This window comes from Dermacentor albipictus, chromosome 1 (genome assembly GCF_038994185.2).
Source record: "Dermacentor albipictus isolate Rhodes 1998 colony chromosome 1, USDA_Dalb.pri_finalv2, whole genome shotgun sequence".
Classification (NCBI taxonomy): Eukaryota; Metazoa; Arthropoda; class Arachnida; order Ixodida; family Ixodidae; genus Dermacentor; species Dermacentor albipictus.
Window position 1 is genome coordinate 441,180,467 of NC_091821.1, and position 27,927 is coordinate 441,208,393.

General features: G+C 45.6%; 1 protein-coding gene across 2 annotated transcripts in view; it reads left to right on the plus strand.

The window, feature by feature from the left end:
• LOC135903072 (collagen alpha-1(III) chain-like) overlaps positions 1–25,284 on the plus strand; it is a 442,036-nt gene extending 416,752 nt beyond the window's left edge. For both annotated transcript variants that reach the window (XM_070532327.1, XM_070532328.1), the window contains 4 exons: positions 6,540–6,687; positions 14,446–14,613; positions 18,940–19,101; positions 24,018–25,284. In XM_070532327.1, coding sequence (XP_070388428.1) covers positions 6,540–6,687; positions 14,446–14,613; positions 18,940–19,101; positions 24,018–24,200 — 661 coding nt within the window. In that variant the 3' untranslated portion in view covers positions 24,201–25,284. The remainder of the gene's footprint in view (positions 1–6,539; positions 6,688–14,445; positions 14,614–18,939; positions 19,102–24,017) is intronic.
• The last annotated feature ends 2,643 nt before the right edge of the window (positions 25,285–27,927 follow it).

The following is a 27,927-nucleotide window of genomic DNA, read 5'->3' on the forward strand; positions in this document are numbered from 1 at the left end:
CGGCGTTACCACCGAGTTCTATTGCGCACTCCTTAGTGATGCCCATGAGATTGTCTTTCATTGCTTCAACACTAAGCTCCTCTTCCTGAGTTAAAGGCGAATACCTGTTCTGTAGCTTCATGCGGAATTCCTCTAGTTTTCCTCTTACAGCTAACTCATTGATTGGCTTCTTGTGTACCAGTTTCTTCCGTTGCCTCCTCCAGTCTAGGCTAATTCGAGTTCTTACCAACCTATGGTCACTGCAGCGTACCTTGCCGAGCACGTCTACATCTTGTATGATGCCAGGGATCGCGCAGAGTATGAAGTTTTCATTTCTAGTCTCACCATTCGGGCTCCTCCACGTCCACTTTCGACTAACCCGCTTGCAGAAAAAGGTATTCATTATGCGCATAATATTCTGTTCTGCAAACTCTACAAATAACTCTCCTCTGCTATTCCTAGAGCCTATGCCATATTCCCCCACTGACTTGTATCTAGCCTGCTTCTTGCCTACCCTGGCATTGAAGTCGCCCATCAGTATAGTGTATTTTGTTTTGACTTTACCCATCGCCAATTCCACGTCTTCATAAAAGCTTTAGACTTCCTGGTCATCATGACAGCATGTAGGGGCACAGACTTGTACTACCTTCAATTTGTACCTCTTATTAAGTTTCACAACAAGACCTGCCACCCTCTCGTTAATGCTATAGAATTCCTGTATGTTACCAGCTATTTCCTTATTAATCAGGAATCCGACTCCTAGTTCTAGTCTCTCAGCTAAGCCCCGGTAGCACAGTACGTGCCCGCTTTTTAGCACTGTATATGCTTCTTTTGCCCTCCTAACCTCACTGAGCCCTATTATATGCCATTTACTACCCTCTAATTCCTCCAATAACACTGCTACAATCGCCTCACTAGATAACGTTCTAACGTTAAACGTTGCCAGGTTCAGATTCCAATGTTGGCCTGTCCGGAGCCACGTATTCTTAGCACCCTCTGCAGCGTCACAGATATGACCGCCGCCGTGGTCAGTTGCTTCGCGGCTGCTGGGGACTGAGGGCCGGGGTCTGATTGTTGTATTCATATGGGAGGTTGTGGCCAAGTACTGCACCAGGGTGGCCAATCCTGCTCTGGTGAGAGAGTGCGTTACCGGTTCTGGTCGCCGGGATCAGGCCGCACTCCAGGCCTGTTTGTGCAATTTTCTCAACAGACGGATTTTTTGTATTTTCCGGTGGAGAATAGCGCGGCACCGGGATTTGAACCACGGCCCTCTTGCACGGGAGACAGATACTCTACCGTCCCCACAGTAGTTAAATTATTAAATTAAATTATGGGGTTGTACGTGACAAAACCACTTTCTGATTATACGGCACTCCGTAGTGGGGGACTCCGGAAATTTCGACCACCTGGGGTTCTTTAACGTGCACCTAATTCTATGTACACGGGTGTTCTCGCATTTCGCCCCCATCGAAATGCGGCCGCCGTGGCCGGGATCCGATCCCGCGCCCTCGTGCACAGCAGTCTAACACCATCATAGCCACTGAGCAACCACGGCGGGTCCCGCAGGAGTTGTACGCCTCATTTAGCCTGCAGTGGTGCCCTAATTGATAAGTCAAGGTTGACCAATCTGAGATCGGTTATACCGCACGGATGGCACTCGACTAGAGAACCTGGTATTTATCACTTGCACATGTGTCGTCATACCTAATTGAGGATGTATATATATATATATATTTTTAAGAGGGTTCCCATACAGTCATAAAATAAAAGAAAAGACATTAAAAAGAAAGAAAAAAATAGAAAAAAGGGGGAAAAAGGAACATGACAGGTTATTTGAACTCATGACCCTTGGATGTTGCCCAGAAAGATAGCTCAGTCGGTTGGTTCGTCAGGCCCCAGGTTACTTTCTAGCGCCATAGCTCCTGCTCCGAGCCTCATACTTACGTGGAAAGGGACTGATGTCCCCCCCCCCCATTAGGGGGGGGGGAAGATGAGGGGGGAAATATGCGCTTACCGAGAGGTCATCGTCAGCACGAGACCACCACCAGGCACCTTACTGAGATTTGGGGGGGCTTCGCGGCCGGAACGAAGCCTCCCTTCTCCGCCGGCCAAGAGGGGGAAACGCGCTTTCCGATCGCTCAAGGTTGCGCGGGCACAATAGTATAGCTCTAGCGTCTAGGAAAAGCTTAAAAAGGTGCGAGGGCGGCACGCATAGCGTGGGCAGCTAGCCGCCAGACTAGCTATCTCAAGGACTGCTGCTGACGAGGGCGAAATACCTTCGTGTAATTATAATAACCCTAATAGGACTACTTTCGAAAGAACAAAAAAAGAAAGGAAATGGCGCAGGGGGCTATACTACGAGAGCTATGACTGATAATTTTCTATATATATATATATATATATATATATATATATATATATATATATATATATATATATATATATATATATATATATGTATATATATATATATATATATATATATATATATATATATATATATGTGTGTATTCATCTCATCCATGGGATTGCATGCGCGCGTTGTTGCTTTGTCTCTCTAAGAATCAAGGAAAAGAAAGCAAAAGTGCAGCGCCGTGGTTTTAAAGCGCACCCGTGGTAGGGAAACGGAAGGCGATATAAGCGTGCGTGGCTATGATACGCACACGAAAAACTGCCTCAAAATAGTTAGACTTGAGGGAAATCTTCGTTAACAAACGATAGCACAGCAATCAGCATTCGAATATAATTTTAGCCCTAATAATATTTGTAAATATTCATCTCATCTATGGGATCTAATGCGCGCGCTGTTGCTTTGTCTCTGCGTGTAGTAGTTAAAAGAGCCAGTTTAAGGCGATATAAGCGTGCGTGGCCATGATACGCACCCGACAAACTGCCCTAAAATATTTAGACTTGAGGGGAAAGCTTCGGTAACAGACTATAACACGGCAATCAGCACTCGAATACGACGAGAGAAATTATTATTGAGGCATTTTATTACATTTGTTCAATTCTGTGACGTCATGGCCGAGGACAGTGTCTTGAACACCGGCGTCTCTCGAGCACTGTGTTGCGCCGCTGCAGAGAGCACGTGCACTGCGTTTCTGTCTGATGTGATGGAGTGGAATACCTAGATCGTCACCTAGTATGGCGTTTCATGTCTGTATTCACAAGTATTATAGAATGCGGGCAGATCTAGGTGGCTGTGTATATAAGGACGTACTTGGAACCGATCCTTTTACTGCTGTCGGTGATATTTAAAAATGCAGTCGCAAACGTACTGCTCTCCGAAACACCAAGAGAACACGTACAGACCCACCAGAGTGCTCGAGTTACGCTTCGGATACGGTGGCCCCCAACCCTGGTGTCGGCAACCTGGTTCTAGCTTTGAGTCCATCGCTGCCTCTTGAGTGCCCCAGATCATGCGTGCCCCCCTTACTGTAATCTAGTGTTATCTCCTAATACCTCCTTTTCCTGGTAGCATTTTTATTGTGGCATGCCACGCGTTTCCCAGCGAGCGCAACCAAGGAGTTACTAGGGGTATTCGTCATCATCATCATCATCATCAGCCTGGTTACGCCCACTGCAGGGCAAAGGCCTCTCCCATATTTCTCCAACAACCCCGGTCATGTACTAATTGTGGCCATGCCGTCCCTGCAAACTTCTTAATCTCATCCGCCCACCTAACTTTCTGCCGTCCCCTGCTACGCTTCCCTTCCCTTGGAATCCAGTCCGTAACCCTTAATGACCAGCGGTTATCTTCCCTCCTCATTACATGTCCTGCCCATGCCCATTTCTTTTTCTTGATTTCAACTAAGATGTCATTAACTCGCGTTTGTTCCCTCACCCAATCTGCTCTTTTCTTATCCCTTAACGTTACACCTATCATTCTTCTTTCCATAGCTCGTTGCGTCGTCCTCAATTTGAGTAGAACCCTTTTCGTAAGTCTCCAGGTTTCTGCCCCGTAGGTGAGTACTGGTAAGACACAGCTATTATACACTTTTCTCTTGAGGGATAATGGCAACCTGCTGTTCATGATCTGAGAATGCCTGCGAAATGCACTCCAGCCCATTCTTATTCTTCTGATTATTTCTGTCTCATGATCCGGATCCGCAGTCACTACCTGACCTAAGTAGATGTATTCCCTTACGACTTCCAGTGCCTCGCTGCCTATTGTAAACTGCTGTTCTCTTTCGAGACTGTTAAACATTACTTTGGTTTTCTGCAGATTAATTTTTAGACCCACTCTTCTGCTTTGCCTATCCAGGTCAGTGAGCATGCATTGCAGTTGGTCCCCTGAGTTACTAAGCAAGGCAATATCATCGGCGAATCGCAAGTTACTAAGGTATTCTCCATTAACTTTTATCCCCATTTCTTCCCAATCCAGGTCTCTGAATACCACCTGGAAACACGCTATGAATAGCATTGGAGAGATCGTATCTCCCTGCCTGACGCCTTTCTTTATTGGGATTTTGTTGCTTTCTTTATGGAGGACTACGGTGGCTGTGGAGCCGCTATAGATATTTTTCAGTATCTTTACATATGGCTCGTCTACACCCTGATTCCGTAATGCCTCCATGACTGCTGAGGTTTCGACAGAATCAAATGCTTTCTCGTAATCTATGAAAGCTATATATAAGGGTTGGTTATATTCCGCACATTTCTCTCTCACCTGATTGATAGTGTGAATATGATCTATTGCTGAGTAGCCTTTACGGAATCCTGCCTGGTCCTTTGCTTGACAGAAGTCTAAGGTGTTCCTGATTCTATTTGTGATTACCTTAGTAAATAGTTTGTAGGCATCGGACAGTAAGCTGATTGGTCTATAATTTTTCAAGTCTTTGGCATCCCCTTTCTTATGGATTAGGATTATGTAAGCGTTTTTCCAAGATTCCGGTACGGTCGACGTTATGAGGCATTGCGTATACAGGGTGGCCAGTTTCTCTAGAACAATCTGCCCACCATCCTTCAACAAATCTGCTGTTACCTGATCCTCCCCAGCTGCCTTCCCCCTTTCCATATCTCCCAAGGCTTTCTTTACTTCTTCCGGCGTTACCTGTGGGATTTCGAATTCCTCTAGACTATTTTCTCTTCCATTATCGTCGTGGGTGGCACTGGTACTGTATAAATCTCTATAGAACTCCTCAGCCACTTGTACTATCTCATCCATATTAGTAATGATATTGCCGGCTTTGTCTCTTAACGCATACATCTGATTCTTGCCAATTCCTAGTTTCTTCTTCACTGTTTTTAGGCTTCCTCCGTTCCTGAGAGCATGTTCAATTCTATCCATATTATACTTCCTTATGTCAGCTGTCTTACGCTTGTTGATTAACTTCGAAAGTTCTGCCAGTTCTATTCTAGCTGTAGGGTTAGAGGCTTTCATACATTGGCGTTTCTTAATCAGATCTTTCGTCTCCTGCGATAGTTTACTGGTATCCTGCCTAACGGAGTTACCACCGACTTCCACTGCACACTCCTTAATGATGTCCACAAGATTGTCGTTCATTGCTTCAACACTAAGGTCGTCTTCCTGAGTTAAAGCCGAATACCTGTTCTGTAGCTTGATCTGGAATTGCTCTATTTTCCCTCTTACCGCTAACTCATTGATCGGCTTCTTATGTACCAGTTTCTTCCGTTCCCTTCTCAAGTCTAGGCTAATTCGAGTTCTTACCATCCTGTGATCACTACAGCGCACCATGCCGAGCACGTCCACATCTTTTATGATGCCAGGGTTACCGCAAAGTATGAAGTCTATTTCATTTCTAGTCTCGCCGTTCGGGCCCCTCCACCTCCACTTTCGGCTATCCCGCTTGCGGAAGAAGGTGTTCATTATCCTCATATTATTCTGTTCCGCAAACTCTACTAATAACTCCCCCCTGATATTCCTAGTGCCTATGCCATACTCCCCCACTGCCTTGTCTCCAGCCTGCTTTTTGCCCACCTTGGCATTAAAGTCACCCATTAGTATAGTGTATTTAGTTTTCACTCTACCCATCGCCGATTCCACGTCTTCATAGAAGCTTTCGACTTCCTGGTCATCATGACTGGATGTAGGGGTGTAGACCTGCACAATCTTCATGGTATTCGTGTAGGAGGTGAAATGCGTAACTCTGTAGGTAGCTTGTATCCTCCAAGGTGCGGATACGCGACGGTGGTGTGGGCACGAGTGTTGTGCTGGCTCAGACTATAAGCATGCTAGCATTCCTTCTGAGGCATTGCGTCTGTGAGCTGATCCGCGTGGAATGGAGGGCAAATGTCAAGGCTATGCTAATATTCAAGTGGCATCGACTAACGCGAACGGCTTCACGTCTGCTTCATCTCGTGCGCCATTGAGGTTTGCGACGCCTGCGATGCCAGTGGCGGCGATCCTCATCGCGCCATCGTTGCCATACGCTCGCGTGATAAGGACGCTGGTGTGATGAGGAATGCCATCCGGGGAGTTCTATTGAAACGCAAAGCCTTGGTATCGCGGTCAGTGCTCCACCCTTCACACGAAACTGCCACGTTTTCTTTAGCACCGCTCCTGGCATCCCTCAGCGTTCTGTTGGCTCAATGTGCAGGGACGCCGACGTGGTGGGGATAAGCACGAGCAATAGCACCGACGAGAGCAACATCATCCTGGACCGAGCGTCGGGCAACGTCGTTCCCTACAAGGCCGCTTCTCCGCCTAACCCCATCATGCCAGCCGGTCCAGGCACCCGAGGAATGGTGAGGAAAAAAAACAGCTTTTTTTTTCTTAGTACTGCGTTAAGCGCTCGAATGCTACAGTGACATCTGGACTTATTATTGAATAGTTATTTTCTCCTTCAATTGATTCAGGCAATTTTTGGTTGCATTTATTGGCTATCAAAGAAATATATATATATATTCATTCCTTTACTCATAAACTACTCAAGCAGCACAGGGCATATGACAAGTGCCATAGTGGAATTCAAATTCTTTATTTTCCAAAACAAGTTTTGTGGTTGACAGGGCTAAAAGCTGCGGTCTGCAGCTTGACAGAGGCCCGGACACCATGTGCACGGCAGGGCATGATTTCGACGTGAATGTCGAACCGTTAAATAAAAAAGCATACGAAACAGAAAATAACAGGTCATCAGAATAAGACTACACAACACTAGATATAATGTTTTATATACAGAAGCAAATATATATATATATATATATATATACAATTTATGAATTCATATATGAATACACAAGAACACATGCAAGAAATCAGTAAAAGATATCACATTCTAAAAACACTACGAATTGAAATACAGGCAGACACAGGAGGATTTAGCTTCTGTTAAAAAAAAGAAGAATTACGAAAGTACGCAGCTTCACGACACTAGAGGTAAGTATGTTTTTCTTGTTAAGAAAAGAGCTGTTAAAAGTATTGCTAGTGTGGGCTTCACTATATCTTTGTACTTATTGAGGATTAACGGAAGGTTATATTTCAAAGACTGCAGTTTGTAAAAAGTGCGAAAAGGTGGCATTATCCAAAAGTCAAGACGATCCGTACGAACATAGCTATTTTGCTGAAGCAGTGCTATTGTACTAAGAAGGCTTTTGAAAGTGGGTGAAGACACATAGAATGAACGCAAAACACGAAATTCGTACATATACTGTATTTTCATAATGTTGTGCAATCTAAAATAATGTTCTGCATGATAGTATTGAACACGTGGAATTTTTAACCGGTGTCGCAAACGAAAGCAATAACCTTTTTAATATACGTTTCTTTGCCTGGCTGCCTGGGGCCCGATGCGTCATGCTTGAGCGGCCGTATAAATTGTGGATATCTATCGGATAGTGGCTTAGCGGCATGCTTCTTTGCTTCCTCGTTTCTTAATACAGCGCCCACGTAGATCCAGCTGTAATTGATTGGTGCTTTCCAAGCATGATTCGATCAGGGCTTTCGAATCCTTGACCAACCGATCTTTGTTGAGAAAAAAAAAGCACGCAGAAACTCCACTGGAGTTTTTTTAAATATGCGTAAGCATACTCTCAGGTTTCAGTTGGCCCACCCCCAAATTTCTAGCTGGCCCACCTCTCAATATTTAATTTGAAGGACTCCCAAATTTCAAGTTGAACCATCCCCAAACCTCATTTGGCCCACCCCTACTATGGTGTGTTGGTTCTTTAGCTACACCAATATTATTTTAAAGATTGCCCATGGCAGATAGCCCAATTCTGACGCTGGATCTGAATTACGCGATGAAGCAGCCCTTCTCCATCTACAAGAAATCAAAATGTTCAATCGAATAATGAACCTAGTCACGCTAATTTACTTTGTAATTATTTACTTTATGCCACATATTTCAATCTGTGAATTAAGCGGCGGAGTTCGCACGGCGTATCCACTTGGAACAATTTCTCTCTAGAGCACCAGTTCCGAGATAGTAATTTTAAATGTGTCCGATGAAATGTATTGGCGTTCCAGTTACTTTAAGAAGCCACTGTTTTATGCATTGAAGCACACAAATAACTGGAACACCCATGCATATCGACAGATACTTTGAAAATTAACTCTCTTAAGACAAAAAAATATTACCAGAGGAAATATTTGCAAGAGGATCAGGCAGCAAAAGGACCCAGACGGCTTAGCGCATTGTAAAGAAACGTCAACATTACCGCCCAGAAAGAACCATTGAAAATGATTACCAAATGAAGCTGTTGGTTTCAAAGTGAAGTGAAGAATTAACTGGTCAGCAATCGAGATAAGTAAGAGACGTTTAGAGTATTGGTGGAAAAGAAGTTGAAAGATACTGATATAGCTTGGGTCATTACAGGCATAATTGCCTATACAATATACCCGGTTCTGAAAATGATGTTTTATGATTTTCATAAAATTAGGCACTGGGAGGCAGACGACGACCACCTGTGCAAATAAGTTATGTGGCCAGGGGGACACAAAGTGAGATGATAATTATCACTGTCCGCAGTCCAATTAATTAAAATTGAATAATTGACATTTTGTGGACTGCAGTAGGTGGGTATGTATTGAAAACTTAGAGGCAGTCGAGTTTCTACTCATGTTATCAGTTGGAAGAATTCTTCTAGCGTGTCTGTGCTCCGAGATATCATATTCCAACTTCCAGTTGTCTTTCGCATGATTACTACAATGACCAATGATTACTATGATTACTACATGAACTACAATTGAAATTTACAGTCCGATATCTCAGAGCACAAACACGCTAGAAGAATTCTTCCAACCGATGGGGTGTAGAAACACGACTGGCCCTAACTTTTGAACACATGCCCACTGTTGTGCAATTACCACAAGCCCGGATTCCGAATCGGCAAGATGCAGAATTCATCCTGCGAGCGCCCAAATTCTCCCTTGACAAGTCATGATGCTGAGCCGTCAGGAAGTGGTGTTCTGCGCAAAAACATCGCCGGGCAACATGTCCGAACGTGCAACCGAGTGCCAGACATCCCGGCGCCGCACCTCCTTTTGCCTGAAGGTCACCGCGCGCGCGAACTTTGAACCGGGTGGCCAGCGCGGTCGCTGGTTGGACCTCTCGGACGATTGTCGAGTGCTGGCTTTGTATTGGGCCATTTGAGTGACAATGGCTCAAGGGGATTATAATGCCGGGAGGCTGCCGCCTCGAAAACCGGATCCGCCGACCCACCGGGAGCAGAGTGTCGCTCTCGACTGGGGAGAGGTGTGTCACGCGATTTCGCCGGACGTCGCCGTGCGGGAACAGTCGCGTTTGCTGTGAGCTCTGGGCCCTAGTGCCGATCCGATCCTGTCCTGTATAATGACCTGTATATAGCGTATAAAATCCCTTTTGTTATTCTCACCGACGCCTGACTCGGTGTCTTCGCTACCAACGCTCTGTCACGAAGCGGGTGACGAGCGCTACGGGACCACCTCAAAGTCGTCATAGTGGTGCAGCGGTGCAAAGTTGTAACAGTGGTGGCAGCGGTGGGATGTCGTAACAGTGGATGGCAGCTACGGGATTGACCGGCATCAGCTACCTCGGCGTGGTGATTGCCTGAACTTTACCTCAAACACCAGACTTTCTCTGACACAGGTTATAGTAGCTTAGGGAAGGATTTGGGGTTGCATTGTGTTAACCTTGTGTGTTTCAAGCCTAGTGAGAGTGTTTTGAAAACCAGGGGATGCTGAGGGGGTAAACAGGGCAGTGTGTCAAATACTTGCATATGTCTTACTAGTAGCAATATAGTAGCGTACGGCAGGTATATTCAAGAAGGGTAAACAGCAGGAGGACAGTGTGAACGATGGAGAAGTACAAGGTCAAGGAACTTCTCCCAATTTGTGAGGAGTTGGGCATTGAGTTGGGCTCAACCAAAAGAAAGAATGCGATCCTTGAGGTCATGAGGACTGGGGACGTAACGGCTGAGGAAGCCGAAGAGGCCTGGGCGGATATCAATGAACGTCGGGAAAAGTAACGTCGCGAGGAGTAAAAGAGGGAGAAGGAACGTTGCGAGGGGGAAAGGAAAGAAAAGGAACGTCGCGAGGAGGAAAGGGAGAAGAGGAGAGAAAAGGAACGTCGCGAGGAGGAAAAGGAGGAAAGGAGAGAGAGGGAACGTCGCGAGCACGAACTTAAAATGAAAGAGTTGGAGACCCGAAATAACTCGCCAGCGCCTAGTCTCACTTCTAACGATCCAAGAATACGCGATCAACTTCCACCCTTTGTCGTCGGAGAGGATATGGCCAAATACCTCGTGAAATTCGAGCATGTGTGCGAACGGAATAGCATTGCGCGATCACTCTGGGCACAGAATCTGTTAGCGTTGCTTCCTGGGGAGGCATCAGGCGTAATACCTTGCTTATTGAAAAAGGCGTTTGAGAGCTACAGTGATGTTAAGGAAGCGTTACTGCGGAAGTACAAATTGTCGCCCGAAGCTTTCCGGCAGAGGTTCCGGTATGCAAAAAAGGGCAAGGACTCGAATGTTGACTTCGTGTTTCGTCAAAAAACCGACCTGGTGGAATGGCTGAAGGGCGAAGAGGTATACGACTACCGCGACAAAATCGTCGAATGCATCGCGTTGGAGCAGTTCTACCGTTGCATTGATGAGGATGTCCGGCTCTGGCTGCAAGATAGGCTAAAGGAAGTTAAGCTAAGCAAGGCAGCAGAGCTAGCGGAAGAGTATTACACCCGCCACAGCTTGCACAGCAAGGCAGTGCGCGTAGAAAAAGCTGATAGGAAGGATGGGTTTTCCAGGGAGCCCGACGAACGGAAGGAAATCACGCGTCGCGAGTTTCGGGAAGACGAATCCCTAACCAAAGAAACTGTAAGGGAAGGACATTATGCACCTCAGAATGATAGCGATAGTCCCAAACAGCGAAACGATACGACGCGCTCTATTGAAAAACGGAAACCGTTAACCTGCTACAATTGCAAAAAGCAAGGGCACATCGCTGCGAACTGCCCAGAGAAAATTACTTATGCAACACTACAGGAAACGCACAAAAACATACGACTATTGGAGCCCTATGTGCAGGAAATTAAGGTAAACGGTAAGAGGTGCCGAGCACTTCGGGACTCTGCAGCAACTATGGACGTTGTCCACCCGTCTTTCGTCTCCTCGAGTGATTTTACGGGAGAGTGCGCTAGGATACGGCAAGTGGCCGAGGAGGAGAGTGTCTGTTTACCGATCGCAACGGTTATCATTCAAGGAGAGTTTGGGAAACTTAACACAGAAGCCGCTGTGTCTGCCGCCCTCCCGGAGCACTTTCCCTACTTCTCAAATAGCTCGGAGCAGCTGCTGAAGGATCAGGGCAAATCATTCTTTGCCGACGTGGCGTACATGGCCCTCACGCGATCGAAAGCGCTCCCGCTGTCGAGGGAACTTGACTTTGCGTCGGTGAGTGAACAGCGGTACGGCAGACGGACAGATCAAGGTAACTTGAGTGGCGAGCAGACGCGGGAGAGGCAGAGCTCGTAGGCTGGCCTGGGCGAGCGTGTTCTGGAAGTGAGTGGGAGTGACGCGTGCAGTGCTAGCCGCGATATGGACGCGACGCCGCAATTCGGCGACACGGGCTCCACACTCACTCCGGTTTCCGCCAGCCGGCAGAAGCTGGCTGCAGTTGAAAGAGAAAGTCTGATTCGCGGGCAACAGGAAGACTGTTCATTAGCCGATCTGAGGAAGAGCGTCAAACGGGGAGTGGAAAAAAAGAGGGTTTCATTTTACAAGGAATCTGGCTTATTGTACCGCCGCTACACGGATAAGCAGGGTCGCAGATATAAGCAGCTTCGGATTCCGCGAAAATATCGCCGGGAAAAATGAATGACCTCATTTGCTTCCTCAGTAGTATGTTTTCGGTCCAAGTGATTTCAAGGGGAGCATTATATTTGTCATTATTATTGTTGATTTTAAATTGTTCCTGATATTTTGGTGTGTTCTTAATTTGAAAACTGGTTGTATGAGCCTTGTCTATGATCGTACACCTGCGTCTTGTTGCAGCGGGAGCAAAAAGGGGGATAGCAATTTAGTTAGGTTGGTTTGGATTATGGCCTTGTCTGGTGTTTGACGGGAGACAGAGGGCACTTGTTCGTGTTGGGTGTTGCCTTTTGCCGGTCGGTTTTGCAAGCTGCAGAACGACCAACCGGGACCAGTGGCGAGAAGCAAGGGCTTAGTAACGACCCGAGTGGAGCTGGTCGAGGTGCCTTGGCGACAACGCGGTGAGCAGAGCTCCTGTCCTGGCGAGTCGGACCTGGGCACGTGAAGTTACCTGGCGTCCCGACACTGGACGTGAACTTCGACGAGCCTGACGAACGTGCGCGCCTGGCATCCGAGCCACGTGGAGGCAGCCCGTCTTCCCGGTGCCTTATCCGAGGGCGGGGATGCTGTTGTGCCATTACCACAAGCCCGGATTCCGAATCGGCAAGATGCAGAATTTATCCTGCGAGCGCCCGAATTCTCCCTTGACAATTCATGATGCTGAGCCGTCAGGCAGCGTTGTCCTGCGGAGAAGCAACGGCGGGCAACATGTCCGAACGTGCAACCGATTGCCAGACATCCCGGCGCCGCACCTCCTTTTGCCTGGAGGTCACCGCGCGCGTGAACTTTGAACCGGGTGGCCAGCGCGGTCGCTGGTTGGACCTCTCGGACGACCGTCGAGTGCTGGCTTCGTATTGGGCCGTTTGAGTGACAATGGTTCTCGGGGATTATAAAGCCGCGAGGCGGCTGCCTCGAAAACCGGATCCGCCGACCCACCGGGAACAGAGTGCCGCTCTCGACGGGGGAGAGATGTGTCACGCACTCTCGCCGGACGTCGCCGTGCGGGAACAGTCGCGTTTGCTGTGAGCTCTCGGCCCCAGTGCGGATCCGATCCTGTCCTGTATAATGACCTGTATATAGTGTATAAAATCCCTTTTGTTATTCTCACCGACGCCTGACTCGGAGTCTTCGCTACCAACGCTCTGTCACGAAACGGGTGACGAGCGCTACGGGACCACCTCAAAGTCGTCATAGTGGTGCAGCGGTGCAAAGTCGTAACACCTCCTACTGCAGTCAACAAAGAGTTATTTATTCAATTTTAGTTAATTTGGCTGCTGACAGCGATTGATATAATCTCACTTTGTGTCCCCCTGGCTGCATAACTTATTTGCACAAGTGTCTTCGCGTGCCTCCCATTGCCTAATTTTAAGAAAACCATAAAGCTTAATTTTCAACACCTTTTATGCAGTGTGTCTGTAAAGTGATGGTGTACTTTTTACCGGTCATAGGAGATAACTAAACAAGATAGAAATGTGAAATCTTCCTGAAACAAAAGGAAAACTTTCCACGTTTCATACCTCTTCAGTAAAGTGGGATGTTGCTTCCATTTGTTTCCCTACACACATCTCAACGATATTCAAGTTCTTCCTACATCCCGTTAAGGACGTCAGGTGTAACAGAGTGAATCACGTCTGTGATTCTCTGTTTGAAATGTGTAATTTTCTTGATACGTTCACTCTACACATGTTGCTTCACATAACCCTACATGTTCGTGGTGCTGGGTCATCACCTGTGCAGCGGAATTCTTGGTGCTGTGTCATCAACTTTGTGCCCACACCCTTGTACATAATTCTGCGGAAACTTGAAGGGTTTTCCATTTATTTTGTGAAAATTTCAGATTTCTATCTTATTTTCTTGTTTTCCTGTGATCTATCAAATGTTCGCCATGACTTTACGGACACACTGTGTTTACGTGTTTTACTGAAGAACGACAAGATCAAGGGAAGATTGACAATGTGTTAGACCGTGATAGATGTAGTAACATCTGATTAGCTTCAGTGCGGTGTATGACTATTTGTCATCGCACTTTTTCAAAGATGATGCTAATAGCATTTATTATTATAATTATCCCCATCAACGGAGACTTTAGTAGTGACTGACGAAGTTATACGAGTTTTGGCAGCACTGCAAATGGACGAAATGTTCTGAACTTCTTCGCACCACCATCGCCCTTGCTGGAGTCGAAGTCGATGACCTCGCGACCTGCTACCTTCTCTCTTTAAGCTGGACATTCTGAAGGACTTTCCGCACTGGAAGCAGGTGCTTCATCGCCAGAAGCTCTGCTTCTCCGTGACCTCGGCCATCAACTACGCGCATAGCAGCGCAGATAACATCGATTTTGTCCACCCTATCCGCTTGAAGGAGGACGTGCAACGATTCAGCCGGCTAAGGGTGAGCCTCTCCGCAGCGTTCATAACACACGCACGAATACAGTCAAACCTGAATATAACGAACCTCGGTTTAATTAAATTCGCGATGTAATGAACTTTCTGCATTTCCGTATCACAGTTTCATTGAAAACAGTGCATTAATTTTTTTCCCGATTTAACGAAGTAACTTCGCAACACAGTTTTGATTTAACAAATTTTTCGGCCATTTCAAACATGTACTTGGAGCCTGTACGGTAAGGAACCCTATAGTAAAGGGCTATGTCGGCTGAGGCGAAAGTTTCAAGCGTCCCTCTGCATGAAAATCTAGAGCGGCACAACCGCTGTCAAAGCATGCGCGCCGTGACGCCGTAGACAGGAAACATGCACCGCTGTGCCATTTGTCTCGTAGATATAAAACTCGGAGAAACACAACAGTTCACGATTCCTTCTGCGCAAAAAAAAGAGGGCAAGGGTGTGAACGCGCTGTAATGTGATCAAGCACGTGCTGAAGAGGGGGTGTGGAGGGGGGGCAGGAGGAGCAGGAACGCACGATTGGCTGCCTTCTCCTCGCGAGCGTCCATGCGCGGTCCACGCGCCTTATCAGTCTTGGAGGTAATCTCCCCGCAGCAAGTTGAAATATAAGGCGCCTTAGCGCGCCTTTTGTTTGCCCGCGTGTTCTAGTGTTGGCGGTTGCGTAATCTCGTTGCTGAGACAAGGTGCGAAGCCCTCCGTCGCATTGTGATGCGAGTTCGTGGTCATTGAGTGAGATGAGCTAATGTTTGCCTGAGCGCACGTTGTACCGAAAAACTACGAACCTTACGTCCTGTAGTCTTTTTACTATCACCATAAAAGCTTCACATTTCTGGCGAAACTGACTTTCTTTTTTTTTTAACTCAGGACCGACATCCGTATCTTTTCCCACTCTTGTTTTTTTTTATTTTTGGTCGCCGGCTGCGGCACTAAGCGCGGTCACCTATGGCGTCCAAGATTTATGGCGCCGCGCGGTGCAACACACGCGTATCTCGGACGCCGTGAGCCACGTACGATCATTACGTACGATCTGCACCGCTCGCGCTGGCGCATATAACCGCGATATTATGGCCCGACTTTATTGCCATTTGTTTATAAGAGCCTACTTACAAGATATTATCCATCCGGAGTGCTGTGGAAAACTGTAAAGTTGTTCTAATGCTGAAAATTTGGAACCTCGAATTAACGAAATTCACGAGTTAACGAAGTTTTTAGCTGCCAGTACAACATCGTTATATGGAGGTTTGACTGTAGGTGTTGCTTTCTCAAATTCACACCCAACAATAAACAATAAATTATAACGATTTTTTAAACCTAGAACAAGGTTCTCTAGAAGCAGAAATGGCTAAGCCCTAAAATAAAAAAAAAAAGATTTGTGCCACGAACAACCAAGCTATCATTTTAATCAATAACATTTAGTGAAGCTATACCAATTGAAAAGAATATATAGTGCAAATAAACAGCCATGTAAGGAGCAATTTCAGCATCATTATTGAATTTATCTGACTAGTGGTACCTCTTCATGCAACTCTGCCTGCACTCTAATGGTGTATGCGGATGGTCGTTTTCGAACTCTCTAGAGGGCTCTGAGAAGTGTCCACGTGTTTGGGTGGTAGAAGTCGAGCGCTCAGCAGACTACGTTCGGATTGTTCTTTCGGAGCGTCAGCCTCCCGATCCAACCGCTCTGACCTCGAAGTGCGAGCGTTGGCGCGATCTGGCCCAGAGGAGTGTCACGTGACACTAACCACCATTTGCCTCGGTTCCCGACAGCTGACAGCGCCAGCGCACATTTTCGACGACGGGAGTTTTTGGAGTGTCGTGAGGGTTTGTTGGATTGTGTTCGTGGCGTTTGCGTGTGTCAGCGCGGACAATTCGCACCCACCAAGGCATAATTGCGCCATGTCGAAACGAAGGTGGCTACTAAGGGCGGAAGAATCATCAGTGATACTTTTACAGCAGCTCGCAACCGACGTGGTTGAAGCTAGCACCTCCATCCACGCCATTTGTTAACGACGGGCACAAATTTTACACGGCGGCTTCCCGCGTTTCCTGAGCAGTGGCGCCACCGTAGCGCTGCTCCGAGATCGCTTGTGCATTCGGTTGGTGTACACTGCGTCTCCCGCTCAGATTGAACCCTGCGCGCGGATCTGCCGACTATGTGCCAGAGGACCAGAGCGGCCAACCGTATAGACTATAATAACGAGAATAAGCGAGCTCAGTCTTGGTGCCTACATATACGTGAATTTTCCTTTATAGAAAAACATACGAATATTCTCTAGGTCGGAGCATGGTACAAACAATGAAACCAAAACATGTATATAAAGAAATGCCACTCTAATAACCTTTGGTGCAAGCGGAAATAAAGTTAAATCACTAGCAGTTCTAGAAAAAAAATGAATGCATTTAATGTTTTCTACGCATGAAGTTTGGAGTCGTAGCATGGGCAGGCTAATATTGAGGGTATCCAGAAGTTGACAATTAGAAATGAGAATATCTAGATAGGTTGCTGTTTATGAACGCCCCGAAAAACTCTAACCAACATGGACTTCTGCGCTTTGGAAGCACTTCTGGAACGTTATTTATTCCAAGCTGATGTGGGAAGTCGTTCAGAAAAAAAAAGAACAAAAAAAAACAAGCGCAGCGGCTTATTGCAGCAGTTATTAGGACAGCTTAGCGGAATACCAGGATTGAAATGAGCATGCGCATAACACTAGATGACACACATTGAAAGTTACAGTCTCTGCGTGGTTTAACGTAGTTTAGGTATCCCGACCGCCTCAATCGAACTCAATTTGGCAATGATTTTGTAGAATTCCCTTCGTTCGATGCCAAAACTGTGTAAACAGTTTTCGGTTAGTATGAGACCTCTTCAACGACAGACTATTGTGGATAACCATGCGGAGTTTTCGAGATCGTTTCTCCTTTCGTGCGCGTCGGGGCCTTACTAGGGGGAAACATCCGGGGTGATAGCGCCATTTATAGATGAAGTTCGGAGGTAGGCGCATTGACATATTTCCTCTGAGCTTGTCAAACCTCGGGGGCCATTGTCGACAGCTTGTGCTACTTGTACTGATTTCGCTGCGGATCAGCAGACGTGGAAAGTACACTGTACAATGGGCTCCCGGCTTTCATTGCGCTGCTTCTCCCTCTTTTCGGACGCACACGCAAAGCTTACCGATTAGATATAAGCGCTTAGTACACTTAGTATGGTAAATCCAAAGTGCAATAGAACAGAGTCATGCGCGTACACTGCGCTATCACGCTATACCAAAACTCGCTGTCGGCAAATGTCGTTTGCGGAATGTAACGCTATTTGCCTCAACCCCGCATTTGCGGTAACGCGAAGCTAAATCTGTCTTTTGACGAGGAAGATAACGTTTACTGAAGGCTTAAGCGCAAATATTATCAATGTGCAAGTCTTAAGAAACGTTAGTCATAATACTCAGTCTCTTGTGTAACTTAAAACTCCCTGTAGAAGTTATGGACCCATTGTTTTGAGTATTAGTAAGTGGTTCTTTCTTGCACAACAGTTTCTTTTGGTGTTTAGTAGCATACCCCATTAATAAACCTTTTAGAATCGAATTACATTGTTTAAATCAATATGGTAGCTGCGATTGAAAATAGTGCCAAACTTAGCACAGTTATCTGTAGTCTCACGCGAAGTCGTAAATGTTAGGATCAACCTAATTTAAATTATTAACGCAGAAGAAACATAACGGTTCAACTGAACTTTCTTGGTATCCTCCTGATGTCACTGGTGGGCGACGTAGTTGTTTCGCTTTCACCTCAACAAACTGTTTGTGGTTACCTAAGGAATCAGATAATCATGATACCCAGATATATAAAAGGGCACTGTTTTATACTTTTTGAGATAAGAAACCATATGGATTACGTTGGAATGGCTCAGTATAGTAGAATATGATCATGTTTATCTCGCCGTTATGTTTGATATCTGAAACAGCCGTGGTAGCATCCTGGCACTGGCGTTTCGCTGCTGAGCGAGGACAATATAAATGGCAACACTGCATCACTCCGCATACGCTGGCCTCTGCGTCAGTCGGTCAGTTGGTCGCTTCGATTAAACTATCAGTACTTCATTCGGCTAGTCGGTCAATGACATAACTCGACCAGTTTGTTAGTGTGTTAAAGTATATTCGAGATTATTACGCAAACATTCGAAAGAATTTGCATTGACCTACATAACCGAGGAGCTGCCTATCAGCTGAAACCCCAAAATCCGCACAATTGTCTGTACTATGTCTGCAAACTAACTGAATGCTCCTTTTTTTCCTTGGCTGCTTGGCAACCCTGTTTGCAGTTCACGAAGAAGACCAGGAGGGGCAAGTACCCGGTAGAGGAAAAAGGAGGGACCTCCTATTACTTCGACAACAAAACGCACACGCACTTTTGGCGTTTCGTTCGCAATGACAAATTGTTGACCTTCTTTGCGTACGACACGGGATCGACGCTGTCATACAAGGTACTTCAGCTTTGACATAAGAGGCCACATGGTGCAGATTGTCAAAAAATGTTGCCATTATAGACGCCTTACAGTAGCCCAACATCGGCTCGGCCACCTCAACGGGCGTGGCCGCGCGGTAGTTGTGCGCCTTTGGGCCTCCCAGCACAGAAAGGCGCCAATTTCGCTTTCTGTGTGAATCATGGTTGTTCGCTATGGGCTCAACACTTTCGGCGTAAAGCTCGCCTGTTGATAATTTGCAATGACCTCAAGATTACGTTTTGGCCTGATGACCGACAATGAATACTTCGAGTCGGTGCGTGTTCGTTTACCAACAAAGCGATGACCGATTACGCGTCAGTTCATTTAAAGCGTGCAGGATTCTTTGGCCCTTTCGCTTATTTGTGTGGTTGTCAGAGGCAGGATTTCATCTGCTGAGTGTTCGTACTGTCGAGAAACCGACTACTGTGTGAAGCCAGGCGAGGGGTTTGCCGCGTTTTCAGATGCCGTGGTCGGTGGTGGCACTGTCTCGCTATTCTGCCTAGTGTGTACCAGTGCTCAGTATCGCTTTTCCTGAGCAGTTTCCCCCACATACAGAGCTGCTCTGTACATACATACATACATACATACATACATACATACATACATACATACATACATACATACATACACCATGTATATCTGCATTATACCATACATGTACTTATGGATGCATATATGTATGTATGTACGCGCGGTCGAGGAGGCGCTCTCTTGCATGCATGGTTAACTCGCTGTCTGGTTAGCTCACAGGATGGATGACTGGTTGGATTGATTTAAGTTGATTGGTTGGATTATCACCGCCCGCCATCACCTGTAAATTGTGGCGAGCATACATTGAGTAATATTCGCGTAGAAGGGCAAACACAAGTTCTCGTATTGCATGGACAGTGCCTTTTAGGTAGCGCAGTTCTTGATTACTACCCATGTGCAATACGAATAAGGAGCTCTCTCACAGATTCAGGGGTATTTTTGAAGGTTTAGCTACTAAACCTGTATGCATGCGTGATCAGCACTAAATAGCATAAGTTATCAACTATAGGCTGCACTTCCATTTATATTTGCGAAAGCATATTGTGTCACATGAGGCTGAAAATCCGGTAGTATGAAGCGATGTTCCCAAAATTGGCCAATGGCGCAAGAACTAAAAACTCGTCAGAAATGCTAGAATCGAGGTAACATTTATCCGGGTATTTCCTGCATACAAATGAAGTTAACGGTTTTGGAAAGAAAGTTTGGTGAATTTTAAACTGGGGTGGAAATCGAACCCAGGCCTCCAAGTTACGAGACGTGCACGCTTACCCGACGCCAAGGCGGCTCCACGAGTCCAGTTGACTAACGATGTTTTAAGTGCGCGCATCATTGCACACGTTACATCACATCCATCTGGCTAACTAAACGTTTGGCCTAGTGCGTGCGTCATTGTGCACATGACAGAAAATCCAGCCGCGATGAGGTGACGTCACCAGCATCGTGCATGACCTCAGTACTAATAGAGAAGATGGTAAATGATATAACAAGGTAATTATTAGTAATTATGGGTGACTAATGCCAATTAAAGAGAAGTAAGGAGAGTTCGTGCGAATTACAGTGATTTACAGTGAATTAAGGTTAGAACAAGTAAGATTCAGGTGATCTAAGGTAAAGTGAAAGAAGGTGAATAAAGTGGATAAAGGGGGATTAAAGTGCATTAGGGCAGATTTTAATGCGAAAGCATTCAAATATACCTTTCTTTCGCATTTGAATGCGATAGCATTCAAATCACCTAAGGATACTAAAGTGACCGTCATTTTTTCTTTTTTCATGCGTGTCGCTGCTCTCCTATGATTACTAATGAACATATCGCGCCTGCTGAAGCGAATGTTATTTTTTTCTGAGAAAGCTAGTCAGGACTGATACGTACGCAAATTGTTAGTGGGCTGAGCATGCGTTCATGAGGAAAAACTGGGAACACCTCGTTTCCCCTGTAACAATTTTGTGGCTATGTTGTGGGGGAAGTTCATGCTAAAGCAGAGAATAAAGGGAACCGAGGGGCTTGATTTTATTAATCATATAATATATAAAGCCAAAGGACAATGAAGCCAAGGAAAGAATCGAGGAAACTAACTATGGTTTAAATTCCAATGTAGCGAATTGCGAAGAAAATGGAAAAAGTGGAAGAAACGGTAACTTGTCGCCGCTGGGAGGCAAACCCACAACCACCGTATTGAGCGTCTGTTGCACTACCAGTTGTGCTACGCCTACGGCTATGAACTCGTCCGCTAAATTGGGTGTTTACGTTTTCTAGATATAGCCACAGGAGTGCTAGCCACTGCCACTCAGAGCAAAGATAGGCTGATGTGTAACATCCATTTAATGCCCGATATCGTCACCTAGCACGTTATCTTAGGAGAGCCGGCACATGGCACATGGCGCAAGCCGAATAAACCCTCGCATGCTACCTAATGACATCGATGCCATTAGATTACGGAATGTCAACATATTTTTATACGTTTTGGGAGCATGCCTTTGCATGCACCCACATTTCCCGTTTCTTTTTTAATTCTGTGCGCTAGGAAATGCTAGAAACTTTTTCAGCTAGTGTTTACAAAAGTTCTTGAGAAACTGATTTTAGTTTTTTTCTTACGCCTTCAAGTGTTACAAAAATTTTTCATCTCTACTTCCCCGCCCTCCCAAGTTACTATAACTTTAGCACTACATGTGGGCAGACCGTTGTGCTATATTAGAGTATTCTTGCTCCTTATACATGTCCGTGGATTACCCCTTCCCTGCATGTTCTGACGGGTCGAGTGTTTCAAATGCAGTGGAAGGATCAGAAATGCTTTAGTTGCACTGAAAACAATATTGTGCACAGATTGCGCCCGAAAAACCACTATCACGGGACAAGGCACAGTATTCGAGCTTGGTGCGAAAATTCCGTGAAAGTGGGTATCACTTCATCGCAACGCGCACACGTTCAGTTTAGGCACTGCCCTTCAGCCATTAGTTTACAATACCAAAATTTTAAATAAGCCAGTACTAACGCGCCGTTTGTACTTTTTGGACAAAGCTATCGTGTGACTGAAGAATAAGATAATTCAACCAGAATGCGGAAAACCGCTTTTCTGCATACAGTAGAACGTCGTCAACAATTGCGAACGGGCGGCCAGAAGCCGGTAGATGGTGTTGGTGTCTCGAGTTCAAAAATGGCAGCTTCATCGACTAAACTGCTGATTAATCAACCATAGTCTCAATCGCGGCCCATGAATGAGTACCTCCCTCTTCTAACTGTACTGCTAAGCATGGTGTCATAATTGAGGATGTACTTTGTTAGCGGAAGCAGCAATGCGCGTGCGGATGTCCCGTAGCTACCCATTAATCTGAGTGAATCTGAGTTCGATTAATGTAAAAAAAAATTAAATTATGGGGTTTTACGTGCCAAAACCACTTTCTGATTATGAGGCACGCCGTAGTGGAGGACTCCGGAAATTTCGACCACCTGGGGTTCTTTAACGTGCACCTAAATCTAAGTACATGGGTGTTTTCGCATTTCGCCCCCATCGAAATGCGGCCGCCGTGGCCGGGATTCGATCCCGCGACCTCGTGCTCAGTGAGTTCGATTAAGTATACCTGATAGAATTGGTTTCAGCTTAGTTCGAAAACGTGCGAGCCTGATTTAGAGCCGACCGAAGTATACGTCAAAATTTGAGTGACTCCAAGTCGCAGAAAGACACACGGAGACGAATTAAGTATGAGTCTGGGTCCAATGAGTCCGAGTATGTGCGAGTATGAATCTCAGTTAAAGTATGTCCACCTAGGTGTGGGAGTCAATCGGAGTGAATTGAGTAGAGTTGAAACAGTTTTACGATTGAGTAGAAGTCCGTAAGTACGAATTATTTGCGATTCATACGGTTTTTGAATCGAGGAGAATAAGTGCGAGCCTGCGTGCACGCGAAATCGAATCAGTATGATCGTTCCCGTGAACGAGAAGGGTAGAGTCCAATATTCCGGGAGTCCGAGTATCGGAGTCTGAGTTTGCGATGTGTGATTGCGCTGGAATGAAGGTCAGCGTGAGCATGGTATTCAGTTAGGCCGCGTAAACTTGCTTGAGTGATCTAAGCGAGTGTGAATGCGTTTGGAGAGGTCGGACATTAGGGGATTGAGATCATAGGGAAACCAGGTCGATACTGATTTTGGTGAGTTTGAGAGTGAGCCAACTGTGTATGACTCTGGTTAGTGTGAGCCTGTTTGATCCATTACCCTATGATGTGCTTTCTGAATAAGTCAGACTCAATTTTCGCTTGATCGAGATTTGTTCACTATGGATTACATTTACCGGCGAAGGTGCGAGACTGAATTTGAACGAACATGAATACGTAATCCCGTGAATTTGAAGGAGCTTGACAACCCCTAATTTAAGAGCTTGCTAGGTCTGCCGACTAAGGGGCCTGCTGTTATCTGGCTTAGTATCCGCGGTAATTGAGCTCTTCATTCTGGTGCTTTTAATTTCGTGTGGTGCCAGGCCAGGTCTAACGCTGCAGAATTTTGAGTCCTACTGAGTCATACTGTCCATGCTTCTGTTGAATGTGAGCCTGACTGAGCATTTTCGCTAAACGTAAACTTTGCGAATGAGTCCAACCTCACTCTACGTTGACGATCAATTGTAATCAGCTGAGAAATTGTTCTGCAAGGCTTGTCAGCCCCGTTCCCATTGTACAAGCTGCTGTCCATTAGCATATCTTTCGGCTCACGTCAATGGCTTCACCATGTGTTATCGTAAACAAAATAAGTAATACCCACATTCAGTTCTTGCCATGTCTGCCCTGCTAAACAACTCCCGGTATTTGTACCAGCCGTCCTGTAGTGAAACTGGTGGACGAGATTTGTGAATTGACATAACGATGCATACTTAATTACAGATGACGGAGATGCTCAAGGCTTACGGAGATGACAAATGCGTTGTCTTTGACGATTATGGAGAAGACGCCGTGGCTGGGAGCTTCACCGTCGGTGGCAAGAGTGTTCACTTCGGGAAGTTCGAGTTGATTTCGGCCGTGCAGGCTGCAATGCACAAGAAATACGGAGCGCAGTCTCCCGGATAAAGAAGATGACATGAACTAAGTTCAGGCTGTACGTCACTCAGCACGCGGTAAAGAAAGTGACGTCTGGGTCAACAAGAAATGACTATTTCCGCGCAGTCTTCACGAGCAGTGACCGTTTTACAATGATACAAGATGCCCTCTGTTTATTGATGTGGTCGGCAACTGCAGTTGGCCACGTCGTGGCTGCTTTGCTTTGAATTATTTCTCCCAATTGCAGTCATCAAGTCGACGTGAATATTTGTGTTTACTTAGTTTTTTCTTCCACTATGAAGGCACTGATTTTTATCGTTACAATGTGATCACTTTGGCTATGGTGTGTACATTGCTTTTCAGAGTCGCCCACCTTATGCCGCTTTGACAGTGTGCATAGTTTCATGTTTTTTCTCGTGACGCTATGAAACATTCGACTTCTGTGAAACGCGATACATTGACGACTCATCGCGAAGTGTCGTTAACGATTGGAACCAACACCAAAGTATGGCTGAGCATGCTCGATGGGTGTGTAGACAGTGGTCCACACAACTACGCGCCATACGGTCACATCACGTGAATAGTGACACTTGTATTGTTATCAGGTTACGAACATAATCACCCATGACGTCATTGCTTTACTGTTGACGAGCTGGACAGACTCACTTCATCTCGCAAGTGGCAACCTGTGGCTGCGCCATAAGGAGCGATTTGTTTTTCTTTCTTGTATTTTATTTTTTCGTTATAATTCTTTCTCAATACCATCAATTATGTGTATTTATATTGTTGGAAAACATGGGTATAGAAGGATAATTTTATTAATTCAAGTATCGATTTAGGACTCGCCCTGTCTTCCCGCGAGCCACAATAATTGGCTTTTGGTACTGCTGATAAGAACGCACTTAGCGTAGGTGCGACGACATGCAAAATTTTGCACACGTATATAAGTTGGAACCTTGTTTGAGAAAGGATCACAGAAGTGGTGATGGTTTGAAGTGCCGTGCAGGAGAGCTGCGGTGGTTGCACGCAGACACTTTCTGACCAAATGTGCGGAGCAGATCACCTTTGCTGACTTATTTACAATATTTGAATAATAATATTTCTCTTTCTGCTAGCCCCAAAATATTTTTTCTAGATGGATTTAGTTTGTCATTATTGATACTGCCAGTTTTACAACGTCTGCGTGCGCTCTTCTAAACTTTCAGTATTGCCACTTCTTGATGAAAATTACCACCTTGCCTTTTCTTTCTTGTAATTATCAGGGAATCTGTTCTCATGTGAAGCTGTTATCGGTTAAATTGACACCCAGTAGTACATGCTAGAAGAGATGTCTGTTGTTTTTTGTAAACAATTCTTTTTTCCCAAAGAAACTCCTCGCCAGTTGTAAACAGCACTTTATTGAGAATTAGAAAATTTTGTCTAGTCGATTCACTACGGGGGGGGGGGGGGGGTTGCTTTTCAGAAGTATTCTATTCGAACAACCCCCTTTTCGAACACACCTATCGAGTGAAATACTGAGAGCGTAGGGCACGTGAAATGTTGTTGTCAAGTGCAACTAATTTCATCATGGTTGAGAGAAACGTATCATAGAAGTGAACTTCAATTTATACGGCATACATTACCTGACGCCACTAAAGTATGTTCCTTTTTAACTGTGTAAGTGATATTTTCGATAACCTCACAGCACTCTAGCAATATTTTCGGATGTTGCAGTTTCACCTGAAAAGCGGCGCATTGGTTGCGATATAAAAAACTTATTGGACGGCTATGCAAAGTAAGGATAGTAGCTTTATCGGTTGTATAAACTTGTAAACCTTCGCTTACTAACATAATTAACAAGACTGTTAACAAGCGCGCAATGGCAAACGTGAACACGTGTTACTCGTGGACCACAGATATTTGCGATCATAACGCTGGAGTAACGAAGCGCGGCAGCTGCAGCGAGCGAAAAGTCCTTCGTGATGTTTTTCATTGTAACGCGAACTAAGCGTCGAGAACACAGCGCGAACGAAGCAAAAAAGGCCCTCGGTGCGCTTAGACTCTGTCCGTATCACAGATCGCTTTAAGGTAGAGCGCGCACGACCACTCTCAGGCGCGGCATATTCAGCCGCCGCCGGAATAGTACTCCCCCCCCCCCCCCCTTAAGTTAGTGCCCTGCGCCCGACTGTGTGCGTCCCCTCCGCCTTCTGCCTGTTTCACATGCTGCGACTGGAACGACGAAAATCGGTGCTGTCGCACGCGTCGCAGAGCGATTTTTAGAGGGCCCATTTCACATGATTGCGATTTTAACAATGCGACTGGTGCGATTCCCAGGGTTGCTTACTGCCAGGTTTCATGGCACACGTTGCACAATTATTTTATTGTAATGAAAAAAAACGTTTAACTTATAATATTGTTGACTTTTCTTTATTAGGAGCAAATAATATGCTTGTTTTGTACTTTAAAAACGTGTTGAAGTTAACATTTGTTTCGGAGTGCGCGACGGCGGTTTCTGTAGTTCAGTGCGACATCGCGCACGTAAACAGCTGTTCGCAGGTGGTTCAGCGATTCTTTATTCTATGGTTCAGCGCTGTGTGTTATTTTATCTACCTTCTATGACCGTTTCGTTCTGCCTGCGCTACAACAATATACAAGATGACCTATCGACAAGTTCATATAGCTACCCTCACCGTATATGCAGTATTCGGAATTCGGCTGCCACGAAGTTGTCGTGTCAGCCCAACAAGATCCTCGCGCTACCCGTGCTCGGCGTCAGCTTCTGGAGAAATGATGCGTGTATATTGCCCGTCATTGCGCATATGTGGTGCCTGCTCCTAGCCATATTCTTACGCCAAACGCAACAAGAAGCACCAACCCGAACGCCCGCGTGTGCCCCTGAACGAAGCCTCAAACGATCTGTGTGATTACGACGTGGAATGAAAATTGTGTTGTGAAATTCAACCTTAGCGCTAGCCTGGTTCGTCCATCGCCGCGCTCGCGCTGCGAATGTATATATGGGAGCCCTCTCTAAATATTTCTAAAGGCGCAAAAGCCGACGCATCAAATGTTTCGAGCAGTTACCGTCACTTTTGTAAAAACCTGTACGTTGTAACATAGCATTCTAAAAGACACGCTTCTCGTCCACTTTGTTGTCCCGTGTCTCGTGCTGGTAGTATACTAGGAACTTCTAACAAGAAGACCATATCAATACGCGCTATTCATAACGCAGGATCGTAGGCCCACGGCAGGCGGACTTGCCGTAGAATTTTTCAGCTTTCTGCTCAGCCTCGCACGCCTCTCAAGGTTAGCCTGTTTTGTGGAAATAAATATTATTATTATATTATTAATGTTATTAGATATTATAGCTTCTTCACTGTAATTTATAGCAATCATCCGGATTTCTTAAGCTAGTCATGCATTTAACCTGTATTAGATCAACATTGTTACGACGTGTTTACGGGAGTCATTTAAAACTAGATTGCTCAGCCAGAGAAAGAACAAATGCAAGCCTCAGTGTTTATTCCAATTTGGTATTCCTAAACAGATTGTATTGGCAGAATTTTATGCCTGCTTGCATTTCCTGCAATTCAATGTTCAGAGCTGGAGAAACTTATTCCTTTTCTTGCTGTCGAAAGGCTGCTTCAATGTCGATAGCAAGCTATAATTATTCATTTCGAAAGTGTTAAGCAATGACTATATGTCTAAGCTTATCAATGCATTTTTGTTCTACGAACACAATTAAGTTTTCTCTCTCCCTCTCATTGACAGCCATGGAGTG